The 21098-nt window shown below is 38.9% G+C and overlaps 1 protein-coding gene across 1 annotated transcript; it reads right to left on the bottom strand.

Annotated features, from left to right (window-relative positions):
• Window positions 1–2868: 2868 nt before the first annotated feature.
• Window positions 2869–3486, bottom strand: LOC138894906 (uncharacterized). Its single transcript, XM_070179641.1, has one exon. The coding sequence runs from the start codon at window positions 3484–3486 to the stop codon at window positions 2869–2871; it is 618 nt and encodes a 205-aa protein (XP_070035742.1).
• Window positions 3487–21098: the final 17612 nt, after the last annotated feature.

Raw genomic sequence — 21098 nt, 5'->3', positions numbered from 1 at the left:
TGATAGACACGGGCATACCATGAAGGAGGACAATCTCACGAATGTAAATTTCAGCTAACCGCTTTGAAGAATAGGTAACTGCCACTAGAATGAAATGTGCTGACTTGGTCAACCTGTCTACAATGACCCAAACTACGTCGAATTTTCTCTGAGTCCGTGGAAGCCCAACAACAAAATCCATAGTGATACGCTCCCACTTCCACTCAGAAATTTCTAACTTCTGAAGTAAACCATCAGGTCTCTGATGCTCGTACTTAACTTGTTGACAATTCAGACACCGGGCTACATATGCAACTATATCCTTCTTCATTCTCCTCCACCAATAATGTTGCCGCAAATCTTTATACATTTTGGCGGCACCTGGATGAATAAAATACCTGGAACTGTGGGCTTCTTCCAGAATTAATTCACAAAGCCCATCCACATTAGGCACACAAATACGACTCTGCATTCGCAAAACTCCATCTTCCCCCACAACAACCTGTTTGGCATCACCATGCCGTACCGTGTCCTTAAGGACAAGTAAATAAGGATTATCATACTGCCGCTCTCTGATGCGCTCATATAAAGAAGACCGAGCGACTGTGCAAGCTAGAATCCGACTGGGTTCTGAAACATCTAACCTTACGAACGCATTAGCCAAAGTCTGAACATTTGCCGCTAACGGTCTCTCACCTTCCGAAATATACGCAAGACTGCCCATACTCACTGCCTTTCTACTCAAAGCATCATCCACCACATTGTCCTTTTCGGGATGATACAAAATAGTGATATCATAGTCCTTCAACAGCTCCAACCATCTTCTTTGCCTCAAATTGAGATCCTTTTGTTTGAACAGATATTGTAAGCTACGATGATCAATAAATACCTCGCACGAGACACCGTACAGGTAATGCCTCCAAATCTTCAGCGCATGAACAATGGCTGCCAATTCTAAGTCATGAACAAGATAATTCTTCTCGTGAACTTTCAACTATCGCGACGCATATACAATCACCCTGCCATCTTGCATCAATACTGCACCAAGCCCAACGCGAGATGCATCACAATACACCGTATAAGATCCTGAACCTGTGGGTAATACCAACACTAGCGTCGTAATCAAAGCAGTCTTGAGCTTCTGAAAGCTCAACTCACACTCGTCTGACTATCCGAATGGAACACCTTTTTGGGTCAGTTTGGTAAATGGAAATCCTATAGATGAAAACCCTTCTACGAACCAACGATAATAACCTGCCAAACCCAGGAAACTACAGATCTCTGTAACCGAAGTAGGTCTAGGCCAATTCTGAACATCCTCAATCTTCTTAGGATCCACTTTTATGCCTTCTGCCGATACAACATGCCCCAAAAAGGCAACTCAGTCTAACCAAAATTCACATTTTGAAAATTTGGCATATAACTGATTATTCTTCAAAGTCTGAAGCACACTCCAAAGATGCTGCTCATGCTCCTCTTGACTGCTAGAGTAAATCAATATATCATCAATGAATACAACCACAAAATAATCCAAATAGGGCTTGAACACCCGATTCATCAAATCTATAAATGCTGCTGGGTCATTTGTCAGCCCAAATGACATCACTACGAATTCGTAATTCCCATACCGATTTCAAAAAGCTGTCTTAGGGACATCAGATGCCCTAATCTTCAACTGATGGTAACCAGACCTCAAGTCGGTCTTTGAAAACACCTTGACACCCTGAAGCTGATCGAATAAGTCATCAATTCTTGGCAGTGGATACTTGTTCTTGATAGTAGCCTTGTTCAACTGTCGATAATCTATACACATTCGCATTGAACCATCTTTTTTCTTTACAAATAACACCGGTGCACCCCAAGGCGAGACACTAGGTCTAATAAATCCCGGATTAAGAAAGTCTTGTAACTGCTCCTTCAGTTCTTTCAGTTCCGGCGGGGCCATACGATATGATGGAATAGAAATGGGCTGAGTGCCCAAAGCCAAATCAATACAGAAGTCTATATCTCTGTCGGGTGGAATCCACGACAAATTTGCAGGAAATACTTCTGGAAATTCACGAACAACTGGTACTGAGTCCATAGAAGGAACATCCACACTGGGATCGCGAATATAAGCCAAATAGGCTAGACACCCCTTCTCGACCATACATCGAGCCTTCATATAAGAAATAACCTTGCTTGTAGAATGACCAGGAGTTCCTTTCCACTCTAATCTAGGTAACCCCGGCATAGCGAGGGTCACCGTCTTGGCATGACAATCCAATATAGCACGATAAAGTGACATCCAATCCATACCCAAGAAGACATCAAAATCTACCATATCAAGAAGTAGAAGATCCACACTAGTCTCAAGACTCCTAATAGTAATCACACACGAACGATAGACATGATCTACTATGATAGAACCTCCCACCGGAGTGGACACACACACAAGAGCACTCAAAGAATCATGAAGCATCACCAGATATGAAGCAAACTAAGAGGACATATAGGAATAAGTAGATCTAGGATCAAATAGAACTGAAGCATCTCTATGGAAAACTGAAACAATACCTGTAATCACGGCATCGGATGACTCGGCCTCAGGCCTAGCTGGAAAAGCATAAAATCAGGGTTGGGCCCCACCACTCTGAACTGCGTCCCTGGGACGGCCTCTAACTGGCTGGCCTCCACCTCTAATAGCCTGACCTCCACCTCTAGATGCCTGACCCCTACCTCTTGCTGGTTGAGCAGGCGGTGAAGCAACTAGTGCTGGAATCATAGCACGAGAACCCTGCTACTGCATGCTGCCCTGAGACCTGGGCAGAATCTAGCAATATGCCTCCAATCACCACAAGTATAATAGGACCTCGGTTGTTGTGACTGTTGACCCTAAAATTGTCCCTGTCAAACTGAGTAACCACCCTGAAAACTCTGGATCGGAGGTTCACTGATAAGAGTTGATGGTGCACTGTAGGATGCGTGGAGCGCTGAATGAAACGGCCTGGGAGGATGACCCCTACCAAAATTACCCCTGCCTCCATACGAGGCACTACTGAACCCACCGAACTGCCGAGGCCTCTTATCAGACCCCTGCCCTCTTTCCTGTGCAAGAACCATCTCGATCCTCCTAGCAACATTAACAGCCGCCTGAAAGGAAATCTCACATCCGGTCTCATTGGCCATCTGAAGCCTGATAGGGTGAGTAAGTCCCTCAATAAACCTTATCACTCTCTCTCCCTCAGTAGGAATTAAAAGGAGAGCATGACGAGCTAGATCCACAAAACAGGTCTCGTACTGAGTAACAGTCATACTGCCCTGCTTGAGACGCTCAATCTGCCTGCGAAAATCCTCTCTCAATGTGATAGGGAGGAACTTCTCTAGAAATAGTTGTGAGAACTGTTCCCATGTCAGCGTAGGCGACCCGTCTGGTCTGGGCAACATAAAATCTCTCCACCACCTCTCGGCAGAATCCGTCATCTGAAATACCGCAAAATCGACCCCATTAGTCTCAACTATACCCATGTTCCGAATTATCATAAATACCGAATTATCAAAATACATCCCTAAATCTAGTGTCATAAGTGCACGGGCTACTAGAATAATACAAATAAAGGTTTGAATAAAATTCAAGTTGTTTGAAAAATAATACACAGCTGAGATAAGATAGAAGGGGACTTCGAACTACAAACGCTGTGCAGTTATACCTCAAGTCTCCTCTGAGTAGCTAAATCTGAGCACGTCTATGGTACGCTACTGGGACCAACTCCAAAATCTGCATAAGAAGTGCAGAGTGTAGTATGAGTACAACCGACCTCATGTACTCCGTAAGTGTCGAGCCTTACCTCGACGAAGTAGTGACGAGGCTATGACAGGACACATACGTAAACAACCTGTACAAGGATATACAAATACGAAGCAACAATAAAATAATAAATAACACTTTATAAATTTGGGAGGGAACATGCGAAAGGGGTTGATATAATAATTTCAGCAGGAGAATTATCACTTAGCAACCAAATAATTCCTCAACAATAAAATGAGCAAATGATGATATGAAAATGGCACGGCACCACCCTTCATGCTTTTACTCTCATTTGGCACGACATCACCCTTCGTGCTTTTACACTCTCTGAAAATGATACGGCATCACCCTTCGTGCTTTTACACTCACAAATGGCAAGGCAACACCTTTCGTGCTTTTACACTCTTCCTTACCATCACAATGATATTATAAATAGTAAAAATAGCACGACATCACCCTTCATGCTTTTACACTTTTTCTTACCATAAAAATAATAATATAAATTCGGAAGAGTATTTAAATGCGGGGATATACACTTATCAATCAATTCAATACCAGAATACCGACTTCACCTTCCAAAATATTCAACAATAATTAAATAGATAATAATTTCACGAATAAAAGTAGGAATATCTTAATTACATAGGCAATTATTCACAATAAACAAATTCCACCTGCATGCTTTGACTCAACCACAACGCATAAGTACTTGTCACCTCACATATACATTATACTCGCACATTAAATCACGTAGCAAATAGACAAATAAGTCATACTCCCTAAAGTCAAGGTTAACCACGACACTTACCTCGCTTTGTAACCAAATTCAAGATTCCAATAAACCTTTGCCTCGCGAATTCGTGTTCGAAATCCTCAAATCTAGTCATAAACAATTCAATATACTCAATACAAATCATAGAAATTAATTCCATATGAATTTACTAATTTTTCGAATTAAAATCCAAAATTTATCTAAAACATTAACAGTAGGGCCCGCATATCAAATCTCATAAAAACTTACGAAATCCGAACACTCGTTCCGAGACGAGTCCAACCTTACAAAAATTATGAAATTTTGATGTAAATTGGACCTTCAAATCTTATTTTTCGTTTTTGGAAAGTTTTACACAACTTCCAATTTCTTCCATCTAAATCCGAAATAAATAATGAATATAGACAAGGATTTATGAAGTATAATCATTTTTGGTTATAGAACACTTACGCAATTCAAAGTCGTGAAAATCCCCTTTGGAATCGCCCAAATCCGAGACTCAAAACCCAAAAATGAGTAAAAATGGCTAACTCCCAATTTTCAAGCAATCTGTCCAGCATTTTCGCATCTTCGAGCTCGCATTTGCGAGAAAAATCTCGCATCTGCGAAATAGGCTTGCCCAGCATGTGTCCGCATCTGCGGAGGTTAAGCCGCATTTTGCGGTTGCGCAAAAGTGCATGAAGGAGCCGCAGAAGCGGTGCCTTCCGCATTTGCGAAGGCCTAACTGCAGTAGCGAGTAGGCTGCCCAGTTCCAAAATCGCAGAAGCGACGAGTCTCTCCGCAGAAGTGGGGCCGCACCTGCGCTCCAAAAGTCGGAGGTGCGAAACACCAGAACCAGACCTGCAAACCTTTACGAAAATGATCTGAAACACGTCTGAAACTCACCCGAGCCCCTCGGGACCTCGTCCAATTATACCAACCAGTTCCATAACATAATACGGACTTACCCGGGGTCTCAAATCACATCAAACAACACAGAAATTACAATTCAAACCTCGATTCGAACTTTTGATTTTCAAACTTTTCAATTTGTAAAACTCGTGCCAAAACATATTAAACGAATCCGGAATGAATTAAAATTTGGCACACAAGTTACAAATGACATAACGGAGCTATTCCAATTTCCGGAATCGGATTCTAGCCCTGATATAAAAAAATCAAATATGTGGTCAAACTTGGAAATCTTTAGCCTTTAAATTCCTAATTTCCGTTAAATGACCATAACTTGAGCTAGGGACCTCCAAATTAAATTCCGGGCATACGCCCAAGTCCTAAATCATGATACGGACCTACCAAAACTGTCAAAATACTGATCCGGATCTATTTACTCAAAATATTGACCAAAGTCAACTCAATTGAGTTTTAAGGCTCTATTTCACATTTTAATCAATTTTTCATATAAAAACTTTTTGGAAAATTATACGGACTGTACACGCAAGTCAAGAAATGATTAATAGTGCTATTTGAGATTTTAGAACATAGAAATAATTCTTAAATTTAAAGATGATCTTTGGGATCATCGCACATACCCTCAGAACGAAGTTTAGAAGTGTTACTTACCTCAAACCGTGTAATTTCTTACTCCGCTATACCCTTGCCTCGAGAATTAGTCTCTGAAAGCCTCGTATCTAGCCACAATTAATTCTTTTTAGTCAATACAAATTATAGGAATCAATTCCATATGAAAATACATATTTTCCACAAAAATCCGAAATTTAATTAAAAAATTGCCTGTGGGGCCCACATCTCGGAATCCGACAAAAATTATAAAATCTGACAACCCATTCAATTACGAGTCTAACCATACTAGTTTCACTCAAATCCGACTTCGAATCGACATTCAAATCCCAAAAATTTATTTTATGAAATTTCTACAATTTTCCCCAAATTTTCATCTCCAAATACTGATTAAATGATGAAAATAATGATATATTTATGTATGTTAACCAAATCCGAGTTAGAATCACTTACCCCGATGAATTTCTTAAAAATCTCACGAAATATCGCACAAACTGAGCTCCCAAAGTCCAAATATAAAATAATACCCTAACCCTCGGTTATATAGTACCACGTCTGATCTCCCAATGTGCGGCCCGCACATTTCAAGAGTTGTCCGCACATTTCCAAGTTCCGCAGCCGCAATCCAAATTGTGCGGCCGCACTTCACAGTGACTGCACTACCAGGCTTCAGTAAAATACGCATAACTTTCTATACAAATGTCCAAATAATTACTGTTATACCTTTCTAGAAACTAGATTCAAAGGTCTACAACCTTTGAATTTGAATCATCTCCAAATTCCTTGTAGAATAAACGATATAAGCTTCCGAAGTTTGACCAGCGAATCTGCGAAATCACCTTTCTGCGGCCGCGAGAAGAATTCTGCGGACCGCACAATTTAAACTGCGGTCCGCACATCTTCAAGTGCGGTCCACACAATTCCTACTGCCCCAGCACTTTGGGAGTTTGTGGCCGTACTTCTGCACTCTAAAATGTACCCTCCGCACTTCAACTGTTCCATAACATCGTTAGAGTGCCGAAATGCCCGGACTTGCTCAAAACTCGCCCTGAAACACACCCGAGCCACTCAGAACTCCGTCCGAATGTACCAACAAGTCTTAAAATAAGATACGAACTTAGTCGGGCCCTCAAATCACATCAAACAACATCAAAAACACAAATTGTACTCTATTTCAAGCCTAATGAAAACTAACAATTTCCAACTTCTACATTCCATGCCGAAATCAAACAAATCAATTCCGATTGACCTCAAATTTTGCACACAATTCATAAATGATATAATAGAGCTATGAAAATTTACAGAACTGGATTTCGACCCCGATATCAAAAAGTCAACTCCCTGGTCAAACTTTCAAACTTACATTCCTATTTTCGCCATTTCAAGCCTAATTTAACTACGGACTTCCAAATAAAATTCTGGAGACGCTCCTAAGTCCAAAATCACCATACGGAGCTGTTGAAATCATCAAAATTCTATTCCGGGGTCGTTTACACATAAGTCAATATCCGGTCAACCTTTTCAACTTAAGTTTTAAACCTTGGAACTAAGTATTCCAATTCATTTTAAAACCTCACCGGACCCAAACCAATCACCCCAACGAGTCACATAACAACTGTAAATCATAAATTGAGCAGTAAATGAGGGGGAGGGGGGGCTGAAATAATCAAAACGACCGGACGGGTCGTTACAGTTATTTATGAATTGAACAGTTGTAGGATGTATCCCTAGAGACCATGAGTGGTTTGAGATGATTGAGGATACATATAGTTGTTCCTCCATGTGTTGTATGGGCCCCTGGATCGTGTGGCGTAGGCATCTATTGTGTGGGAGCCAGTTGTCGTTCCAGAGGTTGATAGTTGAGCCATCCCTTATGCTTTAGGAGTGCCCTGTTTGGAAGAGGCCATTGGCTTTTATCGTACTTTTTCATATGTATGAATCAGTTGGTTTGACCCGGTATGTTCCTGTATGTCTATCCTCTTTGACATAGATAACATATATGTTTGTGTGAAAAACCCTGAAAAAGTAGTACAAATATCATGATTTGAATCCATTTTTGTTGCAACAACATTAACTTGCAAGTCATTTGTGTTACCATCTTTGCAAACTCGTTCCCGATTTCGGTCTTCATCAACTAATCGAGGAACTGACACCAGTGTGAATATGACTACTGCATATAACATTAATAATAACTGTGTCTCAATCTCAAACGAATGGAGGTCAGCTATATAAAAATTCAGTATTGTCCTTCTTGCTCCATTAATAAGCCCGTCTCGGTCTAGTATTGTTAAAAAGGAAAAGTTTCACTAGCACTAGAAATTTTCTAAACCTTCTACTAATTAATGCATACCCTCAGAATAATGTCCTCTTTGGTGTTGTGGCTATGACTATTACTCGGGAATAAAACTACTCCTGATTTGTAAAGTAGTAGTATTTAATTAATTCATATACTTAGCGGATTAATAAAGAACGTAAATGAGTACGATATCTCTCTACTGTTCTGTTGTTTTGCTTTTGCTGTTACCTTATTGTATTTTTTTTTATAAATTGGGTGTAATGTATAATCTCTATCTTTTTGAATGATGAAGTTCTCAATAAGAACTTTATAAGTTTCAGGCTCTTTCTTTCTCTTAATTTCTAGTAGTAATTAGTCAAGGACATACGTTTTTTTTCATCTCCAATTTTCATTAATTCAAACGTCTAAGTTCTCGATAAGAACTTTATTAATTTCAAGTTCTTTCTATCTCTTAATTTCAAGAAACTAATCAAGGAATTTTTTTTCTTCATCTCCAGGCCAGTTGGATGGCTTGGTTTTAGTCTTGTGATAATAAAAATCAGAACACAATAATACGTAATGAAGAATTCTCATATCATCATCTTATTCATTAAACTTTTAACAATAATACCAAACTGTATATAATACAATTTAACGTCTTTTTCTCTTGACAAGGAAGAAAAGGCTATATCGAGCAAATTCAAGGATAAAAAGTTAAGCGTATTGCCAGTATTATATAGTTGGGAGAAGACATAATATCGAATAAAAAAGATAAAAGGACATTTCCACTTTCAATCACCAAATTTGAAAGTGTTTCAAATTTTCTACATGTTTTTTATATGTTAAGCAAATTTGTATTTTTTTCCTTTTTGGGGGCGGGGTGAGGTGGTGGTTTACTTATGTTAAAACATTTTTTTTATAGTTTACTTATGTTTTATTTTCTTGAATTATGGTCATCACTTTGAATGTATTAGTACTCGCATGCGATGACTTCGAAGTTTTAATTTTTTTTTCAGGTTTGTACCAATCACTGCCACTTAAGTCTGCTTAAAATTTCAAGTTCACGCCAAAATAGAATTGAACAAAAATGAAGAGAAAGAGTAGTTGTTTGAATCATTCCTTGGGGTATAGCTCCGTCACTTGGGTGGCTAAGGTCGTAACCTATGATGATTACAGTCTACATTAATGTCTTGTAAAATTAGGGGAACAAAAATCATATGACTTCTATATACATTTGAGACTCATGTGTTAGGTTTAAACGGTCCAAAAATATTGTTATCACGATGTGATATTATCGGCTTTGGGTCAAACCCACACGATTTTTCTTAAAGATTTTACTTCTCATGTGAGACTTTGTTCACACGCATCCAACATTCTCCCCTACATGATTCGAGTATTTACGATCAATGAAACCTAAGGAGAGGCTGTATACGCATCTTTGAAGCTATGAGTAAAGTTAGTAATCCCGCCAATAGATGGACAAAGGCACTAAGTGGGGCCCTACACTATCACTTTGCTATATCCATACTCGTCCTGCCAAAATAGTGGCTCTGATACCGGCCAGTTGTTGGGCTAAAACTGTCCAAAGATGCTCTTAACATGATATGATATATATTATCCGCTTTGTGTTGGATTATAATAAGCAGCGGAAGCAATCCCAGTATTAAAAATCATATGTAATCTAGACAACTAGCATATACGAGGTTTCACGAGTTACCTCTTGAAGCGTGAGCATATCTCTTCTATCACATGAGCCTTCAGTTCCATAACTTCTCAATGGAATCTCCTCCACCCACACAATCATGATCCTCGAACGTTCCACGGTCTTCTTGTCACGACCCAACTGGAGGGTCATGACTAGCACCCGTGCCATACTTGCCGAGCACCAACGTACATTTTATCTAACCTTCCTTATTATCTTTAAGGGCCGACAAGATCAATATAAATGGTAGACATGGATCATGAACATCCAACAATGAAAGATAATGTCATGAACATACATAACATGGGACGATAAGACTGTCAAGAAACTATATATAAGGTACGAGCTACCATGAGTCGACACCTGTCTATGAGCCTCTAAAGAAACATAAGTTCTACAACATTGCCGGAACAGGGCCCCGACATACCCATAATGTCTATAACAAAAATACATACCAAGACCACGGCAAGTCCGGAGAAGGGATCTCGCCAATAACCGCTGAACTGGACAGCCTACTGTGGTGGGGGAGCTGCGTCTACCCGTCTATCAGGACCTGCAGCACGACATGCAGCGTCCACAAATAAAAGGGACGTCAGTACGAATAAAGTACTGAGTATGTAAGGCAGGAAAGCATAAGTAAGAACAGTAATATAAACAGGGATAGAGAATATACAACCTGTGACATCTAGGTACCTCTGAGGGCTACTGACATGAAACACATGATACATACATATATATACATAAACTTTTAAAACATATGCCTTTGTGGGCATCACCATCATCATATCGTACCCGGCCGTAATAGGCTCGGTAAAACGTACCCGGCCATCATAGGGCTCGGTAGAATCATACCGGCTACGTGGAGCTCGGTAAAACCCAACTGATCAGTGGTTGCACAATAGGTGCCATACCCGGCCGACTATAGCGCGGCTCGGTAGAGTAAAATAGATACATATATATGATGCACGCTGGACTCATTGGAATCACATTTTGAACCTTTCGGAGTGACGTAAGGTCGGTATCCTTCGTACACGTTATTAGGGTTAACTCTTCATCGAGAATCTTATAAGAATCAGGAACTACCAACAACATTGATAATATAAGAATAAGAGAAGTAACATCAATATCAATCGTTTCATAAGAAGGGCAACAATGTAAGTACTGTTAGCTTCTAAGAGTAGAGTATCTTTGGGAGCTCGTTCATTACATTATGTACAATCGGAGTCGTGCAAAAGAATGAAGGGGATAGCCTCACATACCTTGTATATACTGCCCAACCTCAAGCTATGCAAATGTCACGACTCTTTAGTCTACAATAAGAGAAATGACACTATCATTATCGTTTAAGCGTCGTAACTATTATGTATCGACCGCAACCTATTTTACGATGAAACGGACAGCACCTTCCCTATTTATATGACTTCACACAAGTCAATACAATCACCAAACAGCCCAAACAACATCATTAATAATCATATTGAGCCTCCCAAAACAGTCCACCAACCAACAACATTACTACCAAGCCTTTCGATATATATTTCACAAGTTCTAGCTTCAACGACTTAGCCGCAACTTGGATAATCTTAAATATATATATATAGAGTAAGAGGTTCCTTACCTTTAAACAGAAATAACAACTCCAATTTGACCTTAATTTTCCACGAAATATCTCTCCAATTCTGCCACAAGAACAAGGAAGCGAAACTAGCAATCAATTCGGGTTTTTCGGCAATAGAATTACTTTAGAAGACTTGAAATCACCTAGGGTTGATATTAAAAACTTGAAGGAGTATTTACAGAACATAAAACACTTAAAACAACCTCCCACACGAGCTGGAACAACACAAAAATCAGCAACAACAAGAAGAACAAGAAACTTACTAGCGCCACGGGATTCCCGACACTTGATTTGTGTTGTTTGCCCTTTGTTTGGGTCTTGGATCATGAGAGAACCTTGAGAGAGTGTTTTTAGGGTTCTAAGGTCTGAATATACTGAAAAATAATGACTTAAAACGGGGTTGAGGTATCTTATATATATCCATATGTCTTAAACCGCCTATGTGGGCCCCATAGAGAGCTGCTTGGTGCACTCTTACGAAAATGTGAATATCTCTCTATTCCGAGATCGTATCGGCGAACGGTTTAATGCGTTGGAAACTAGACTCATAGATCTTCAATTTGATAGGTAGATCACCCCATAATTCCAAGTATATTGGGAGAAAAATGTAGTAACATTTGACCTAAAGTTTAAGTAAAATTATAAACGTAAGTTGCGACAACTTTTATCGAATTTGTTTCATAACTCGCTTGACTTCAAGACTTATGATACGGATATTATATGATTCAAATACATTAAAACATGATCTCTTGGGACAATTAATCACCTCTAGTGTTACCCGAAAATATGGGTTACAACATCCTTGATTCGTTTAACTTCTAATACTTGTTAACCACTCTTATACACCCTTGTATCGTTTAAGACCAATAGGATTAACTTTTTATCATCTCAAAGATAATCTCTTCTTGGATTTACGTCGAATAACTTACGGCGTGATCTAAGGTATGCAAATTTGGGTTGTAACACCCTCTCCCCCTTAGGAACATTCGTCCTCGAATGTAAGGGTTTATGGGGTGTCTAACTCATCGTGGATTCTGACGGAAATTTCCGGCTGAGCTTCCCCTATAAAATGGACACTAGCCAAACTTGCAAGCAGTTAAACCCAACCTATGGCCTTACAAGACTATACAAAGCATTATGGATATGTACATTATCTGCATATCACCATTTTGTATTAAAAAAAATGTATTCACAAGCTATTGCTTACCTCATAGAGCCGTTCCACCTTATAATGTGTCCTTCTTTCCCCCGGCATCCTCGTTATCTTCACTCTGGAATAGGTAAGGGTATTTAGACTTCATCTCCTCTTCTGCTTCCCATGTCATTTGTTCTATATTCTTGTTCCTCCATAATACTTTGACAGAAGCTACATTCTTTATTCTCAGCTTGCGAACTTGTCGATCTAATATAGCCACTAGCACTTCATCATATGATAGATCCTCTGTAACTTGTACATCTTTGATAGGGACGACCCGAGAAGGGTCTCCAATACATTTCCTCAACATAGATACATGGAATACCGGGTGTACAAATTCTAATTCGGATGGCAATTCTAACTTATAAGCAACCTGTCCAATTCGTCGAAGAATTTTGTACGGCCCAATATACCGCGGACTCAACTTACCCTTCTTCCCAAAACGCATAACACCCTTCATCGGCGAGATCTTCAGGAAAACCCAATCACCAACCTCAAATTCCAGATCACGACGTCGGACATCGGAATAAGACTTTTGCCTGCTTTGTGCCATCCTCAGTCGCTCTTGTATCACTTTCACCTTCTCAATGGCTTGGTGAATCAAATCTTGCCCATATAATTCTACCTTACCGACTTCGAACCATCCAACTGGTGATCTACATCTCCTCACGTACAGTGCCTCATACGGGGCCATTTTAATAGTGGAATGGTAGCTATTATTGTAGGCGAATTCTATAAGTGCTAGATGGTCATCCCAATTCCCCTTGAAATCTAGAACATATGCTCGTAGCATATCTTCAAGCGTCTGAATGGTACGTTCAGCCTATCCGTCAGTCTGCAGATAGAATGCAGTGCTGAGATTTACTTGTGTGCCTAAACCCTTCTGAAAAGACCTCCAAAAGTTAGCCGTAAATTGAGCTCCTCGGTCTGATATAATAGATACCGGAACACCATGAAGCCTAACAATCTCCTTGATATACAACTTCGCATAATCTTCAGCCGTGTAAGTTGTCTTAACTGGCAAAAAATGGGCAGATTTTGTAAGTCGATCAACTATCACCCAGATGGAGTCAAACTTATGATAAGAGCGAGGTAATCCAATAATGAAGTCCATATTAATCACCTCCCATTTCCAGGTCGGAATCTCTATATTCTGAATCAATCCACTAGGTTTCTGATGCTCGATCTTTACTTGTTGACAATTAGGACACTGGGCTACAAATTCTGCAATAGACTTCTTCATGTTATCCCACCAATACTGCTCCTTAACGTCATGATACATCTTTGTCGAGCCAGGATGGATAGAATATCGGGACTGATGAATCTCAATCATAATCTTCTCTCGCAACCCTGCCACACTAGGCACACATAATCGGCCCTGGTATCTCAGTGTCCCATCTCCTCCGATCTTGAAAGCTGTAATCTTACACTGCTGAATTCCCTCTCTCAATCTTACTAAGGTAGGATCTTCATATTGCCGTGCTTTTACCTCGGCTACCAAAGATGATTCTGCTGTATTCTGTACAGTAACACCTCCGTCATCAGAGTCCAACAATCTGATTCTCATATTGGCCAGCTGGTGAAGCTCTTTGGTCAACCCTTGTCTACCTGCCTCAATATGTATTAAGCTTCCCATTGACTTACGGCTGAGAGCATCTGCCACAACATTGGCTTTACCGGGATGGTACAATAATACCATAAAATCGCTAAATCCCATAACCGATAAGAAGCCAACTCTACTGCCTCCGTATCACTAGCATGCATAACCGGTTTATCAGCAGCACCAGTATTCTGCCTCTGAGCCTGAGCAGCTACCAAGCTAGTCAACAACTGCACCGCACTGCGCATATCGTGGTCTGTAGTGCCAGACGGAGGAACTGGATGTACTGGGTGCCTCCTAATATCCTCTGGAGGAGACAGAGAGGTATGAGATGGCATCTCACTCTGAGGCTCACTTTGGCCTGCTATGGCTGGAGGCACCTGAATGTTACCCTCTCTCACAGCTGTATCAAGCCGTTTACTAATTGCTTGCTTCCTAGTCGAAGGCATCGCTAAAAGAAAATAAGGTGAATATTAGATATGAACACTTACGACTCAACTCTACGCACGATCTAGATTCAGGAAGAAGGTAACAACCCTAGATGTCACGTAGCCTCCTGATTATAAATGTGGCGCGCTACACATCCATAATCAAAACTCTACTAGACACGGCTCATAGACAACCCCTAGGACAGACTTGCTCTGATACCAAGTTTGTCACGACCCAACTGGAGGGTCATGACTAGCACCCGGGCCATACTTGCCGAGCACCAATGTACATTTTATCTAACCTTCCTTATTATCTTTAAGGGCCGACAAGATCAATATAAATGGTAGACATGGATCATGAACATCCAACAATGAAAGATAATGTCATGAACATACATAACATGGGACGACAAGACTGTCAAGAAACTATATATAAGGTACGAGCTACCATGAGTCGACACCTGTCTATGAGCCTCTAAAGGATCATAAGTTCTACAACATTGCCGGAACAGGGCCCCGGCATACCCATAATGTCTATAACAAAAATGCATACCAAGACCACGGAAAGTCCGGAGAAGGGATCTCGCCAATAACCGCTGAACTGGACAGCCTACTGTGGTGGGGGACTGCGTCTACCCGTCTATCAGGACCTGCAGCACGACATGCAGCGTCCATAAATAAAAGGGACGTCAGTACGAATAAAGTACTGAGTATGTAAGGCAGGAAAGCATAAGTAAGAACAGTAATGTAAACAGGGATAGAGAATATACAACCTGTGACATCTAGGTACCTCTGAGGGCTACTGACATGAAACACATGATACATACATATATATACATAAACTTTTAAAACATACGCCTTTGTGGGCATCACCATCATCATATCGTACCCGGCCGTAATAGGCTCAGTAAAACGTACCCGGCCATCATAGGGCTCGGTAGAATCATACCGGCCACGTGGAGCTCGGTAAAACCCAACTGATCAGTGGTTGCACAATAGGTGCCATACCCGGCCGACTATAGCACGGCTCGGTAGAGTAAAATAGATACATATATATGATGCATGCTGGACTCATTGGAATCACATTTTGAACCTTTCGGAGTGACGTAAGGTCGGTATCCTTCGTACACGTTATTAGGATTAACTCTTCATCGAGAATCTTATAAGAATCAGGAACTACCAACAACATTGATAATATAAGAATAAGAGAAGTAACATCAATATCAATCGTTTCATAAGAAGGGCAGCAATGTAAGTACTGCTAGCTTCTAAGAGTAGAGTATCTTTGGGAGCTCGTTCATTACATTATGTACAATCGGAGTCATGCAAAAGAATGAAGGGGATAGCCTCACATACCTTGTATATACTGCCCAACCTCAAGCTATGCAAATGTCACGACTCTTTAGTCTACAATAAGAGAAATGACACTATCATTATCGTTTAAGCGTCGTAACTATTATGTATCGACCGCAACCTATTTTACGATGAAACGGACAGCACCTCCCCTATTTATATGACTTCACACAAGTCAATACAATCACCAAACAGCCCAAACAACATCATTAATAATCATATTGAGCCTCCCAAAACAGTCCACCAACCAACAACATTACTACCAAGCCTTTCGATATATATTTCACAAGTTCTAGCTTCAACGACTTAGCCGCAACTTAGATAATCTTAAATATATATATATAGAGTAAGAGGTTACTTACCTTTAAACAAAAATAACAACTCCAATTTGACCTTAATTTTCCACGAAATATCTCTCCAATTCTGCCACAAGAACAAGGAAGCGAAACTAGCAATCAATTCGGGTTTTTCAGCAATAGAATTACTTTAGAAGACTTGAAATCACCTAGGGTTGATATTAAAAATTTGAAGGAGTATTTACAGAACATAAAACACTTAAAACAACCTCCCACACGAGCTGGAACAATACAAAAATCAGCAACAATAAGAAGAACAAGAAACTTACTAGCGCCACGGGATTCCCGATACTTGATTTGTGTTGTTTGCCCTTTGTTTGGCTCTTGGATCATGAGAGAACCTTGAGAGAGTATTTTTAGGGTTCTAAGGTCTGAATATACTAAAAAATAATGACTTAAAACGGGGTTGAGGTATCTTATATATATCCATATGTCTTAAACCGCCTATGTAGGCCCCATAGAGAGCTGCTTGGCGCACTCTCACGAAAATGTGAATATCTCTCTATTCCGAGATCGTATCGGTGAACGGTTTAATGCGTTGGAAACTAGACTCATAGATCTTCAATTTTATAGGTAGATCACCTCATAATTCGAAGTATATTGGGAGAAAAATGTAGTAACATTTGACCTAAAGTTTAAGTAAAATTATAAACGTAAGTTGCGACAACTTTTATCGACTTTGTTTCATAACTCGCTTGACTTCAAGACTTATGATACAGATATTATATGATTCAAATACATTAAAACATGACCTCTTGGGACAATTAATCACCTCTAGTGTTACCCGAAAATACGGGTTACAACATCCTTGATTCGTTTAACTTCTAATACTTGTTAACCACTCTTATACACCCTTGTATCGTTTAAGACCAATAGGATTAACTTTTTATCATCTTAAAGATAATCTTTTCTTGGATTTACGTCGAATAACTTACGGCGTGATCTAAGGTATGCAAATTTGGGTTGTAACACTTCTACTGTGTTACCCACATAATATCTGAAAAATAGCAATTTCGTATGGGCGAAATTTCTAGGAAAAAGAGGCTGAAATTCGGCCATCTTGTTCTACTTCCTCTAGGTGGAAAACCTTATGTATTTATAGCACACGTTTTAAAGGTTAAAACTCTTTTTCAAAACCTGTTAGGTTTTTCTTTCCACTAGAAAAATGATTTCTTTATTTCCTATTATTTAGGCGCAGCAAGGGCCATAAAATTTAATTAACAAGGTGTTACACCCTGTGCGTTTCAAGGTGACGTATAATAAATATGAGACTTGTTAATGATAATTTAATTGAGTTTAAAGTCATAATATGGCTATATATCTTGTTTGGATAGAAAATATAGAGTTTGGGAAAAATTGGATTTAAGTTACGGAAAAACCTACTAAGGATTTGCCTTGTAATAGAGGTTTTTGATAAATATATTTTGTATGCTATATGAGGTCTTTTGGGGACATATTATATACCAAATTAAAGGTATTGGAATGTAGATTCCAATGCTCTTAACTGTTCGTTCATATGACATACGGATAAAAAGATATAAGCATCGGAAGATGGGCGAATGAGAGGGTACCAAGCTAGCACCTCTTTGACTTTTCAAAAGTTGGTATATAGGTCTTAACTCGTCACTTTCTTCATTTTTACATAGAACACGACCATAGAAAACCATAAAGCCAATCCTTGATCTCTCTAATAGTGCTTCAAAGAATACTAACATCTAGGGTACGAAATCGAGAAGCGATAACATCAGAATGATCCTTACGACGTAAGTATCATTAGACCGCCGCTCTTTTTTCTTTGTAGTTCGAGTTTTGTAAGGTACTTCATAGTTAAGGAATGTCTAATTTCTGTATTTAATTGTTTAAATATCAAGAAAGATTGATAAATTCATTTTCTAATATTTAGAATTTACGGGACGGTGATTGGAAACCGTGAGTTCGATTTATTTCACTTTTAGTGGAATATTTTGTAGTCCACTCATTTTGACCTATTGTGCTGCTGATTTATGGAGTTTGAAAGGATGAAGGGCGTGGATAAACGCCACATGTTGTAGGGTAGTAGGCTAGTCACTCGTTTTTGCAATTTCAGGTTAATTGATAACTTATTGATTTGGTATGTTATGGTATATTTGGGGGTTTTGTTGTATTGAAGGTCCCGAATTGTAGTTGGGTTGTTTTTGAGTTGCTGATTGTATTGTGTTTGTATCTCGCCTATAGTAGGCTTGAGGGAGCAGTGAAATCAGGGGAAATACTGCCCGTTTTATTTTAGAATCGAGTTATCATTTGAGATACGTGATATACCACCGCCATCTAAGTTGTACACTCTTTGTTATAGGGTTGGCGCACTAGTTGTCATAAGCTTGTTGTTGAGTTGCATTGATGACTTGAGGTATGTTAAGGCTATTCACTCTTTCCTTTTGGCATGATCCATATGATACAAATGAAACGTGCAAACGCGCAACTTTCATAAATGACTCTATTCATAGAAGCACTAGGGGTGCTTATGTTCTTGATTCCCATGTGTCCTATTATTATATCTTCTATTCATGGGTATCAGAAAAATATGTAAGTTGATAAAGTTTATCCGAGAGATCTTATTGATCTTATGACATTCCGAGAAATCATAATAACTTACTTTATTATGCTTTGCATTCATTTATACATGTACACTGACCCATGGCCAGATGACGTTATATACGCGTATATTATATATATATGAGATATGGAAAAAGCTTATAGTGTTATATACGCACCATCACCTGATCAGCTGGTATACGTTGATGATTTCGCCCACAGAGGCCGAGATGATATGATGGGATGTCTTCAGAGGCTTGATAATGTTATGTACGCATATACCTATGCATGGTATGGACTTTATACACATGCATGACATTATAAATTTTTCATAATTCACAGAACTACTCAGAATTACAGGTTTAGTTCTTTACTCCATGTTTCTTTCATGTCTTTTATATATTGTTGTCATGCCTTACATACTCGGTACTTTATTTATACTGACGTCTCTTTTACTTGGGGATGCTGTATTTCATGCCCGCAGGCCCCGGTAGACAGGTTGAGAGTCCTCCTAGTAGGCTATCAGCTCAACAGAAGGTGTTTGTGCACTCCACTTGCTCCGGAGTTGCCTATTTGGTCAGTATGATTTGAATATGTATTGATTAGCTTGGCAGGGCCCTGTCTCGACCTTTATGACATTTATATACTCGTAGAGGCTTGTAGACAAATGTCATGTATATAGATACTTGTATGGCCTTATCGGCCTATGTTTTGAGTATACAAATGATCATGTCGGCCTTATAGGCCCGTATGTCACATGTATAAGTTTCTATATTATGTTGGGTCGTCCTATCTCTAGTATTCCCTTATGTTTTATTTCTGTTATCTCATGACGGCCCTTCTGGCCCACTTACCCATGACGGTATGATAATAAAGATATGTTACATTGTTACTCGGTTCGGTAAGGCAACGGGTGCCCGTCGCGGCCCTGCGGTTTGGATCGTGACACAAGGCTTCCAATTATGGAATTAATTTCTAATTTTCAAAATTAATATCCCCATAATTAATTACGAATTATTCCACTAAAAATTCGTAATTGCACTCTTTATTCAATTTCGAAATTCATCCATTAAATCTTATTTAACTCCCCGTGTTAAGATTCAGATACTAACCAATTAAATTAAATTACTAACGATTTAATTTATTGATTATTTTCTTTAGACTTTCGCTTAACTTATTTCATGTATCGGATACAAAATTCACCGGCCGAGTTTACACATGAAAACTTATAAGCTTTCATAAAGGTGTATTATCAATCTCTAAACCGAGACATGGATTCCATCAACTAACTATTACTTCGCCAATGTACATTATTATTATCCAATTACCGAGCATATTGACCCACGAAAGAATTTTGCCTTTTAATAAATCAAAACAATATTAATATACACAACTAATAATAATTATATCAAGATTAAGAGTATAAGTACATTTAATGGCTAGAGAGATTATTTTATTAAGTCAGTATAAAATACTTATCTCTACTTGGTCCGTTCAATACATACAAAATGTACTAGCACAAGAAGTTGGAATTAAACTATTCCCATAATTAAGATAAATTATATTTAATCTTGTGCTACAATCATCCATGATGGTTTTTTTCAATTCCATCATTAGATTGTGAACTCAAACTTTATACTTATAAGAACCGATGATTTATTCTTCCGTATATAAGCTAAACTCTATACACTAAATCATCTACTATATAAGCAAAGGACACAGACTAATATATTATCTATTTAAAACTTTATTAAAATTGAATAAATAATTATTTCATAATAAATACTATATCTAAACCAAACCCATGGTTAATAGTATATATCTCAATACTTTGAGCCAAGCCCGCACCGTCTAAAAGACATCACACCATTAAGAACTTCTAATACCTTATAAATAAAATCTTTTTTATTCTACTTTTCATGTGAGACTTTGTTCACACAAAAT

The sequence above is a fragment of the Nicotiana tomentosiformis genome, chromosome 6 (assembly GCF_000390325.3).
Source record: "Nicotiana tomentosiformis chromosome 6, ASM39032v3, whole genome shotgun sequence".
Classification (NCBI taxonomy): Eukaryota; Viridiplantae; Streptophyta; class Magnoliopsida; order Solanales; family Solanaceae; genus Nicotiana; species Nicotiana tomentosiformis.
Note: the sequence above shows the minus strand (reverse complement) of the source record. Positions and strands in the feature narration are given on the sequence as shown.

What these genes read in the sequence shown, in the direction of transcription:
- LOC138894906 (XM_070179641.1), bottom strand. Translation starts at nt 3,486, where the DNA reads ATGGGTATAGTTGAGACTAATGGGGTCGATTTTGCGGTATTTCAGATG.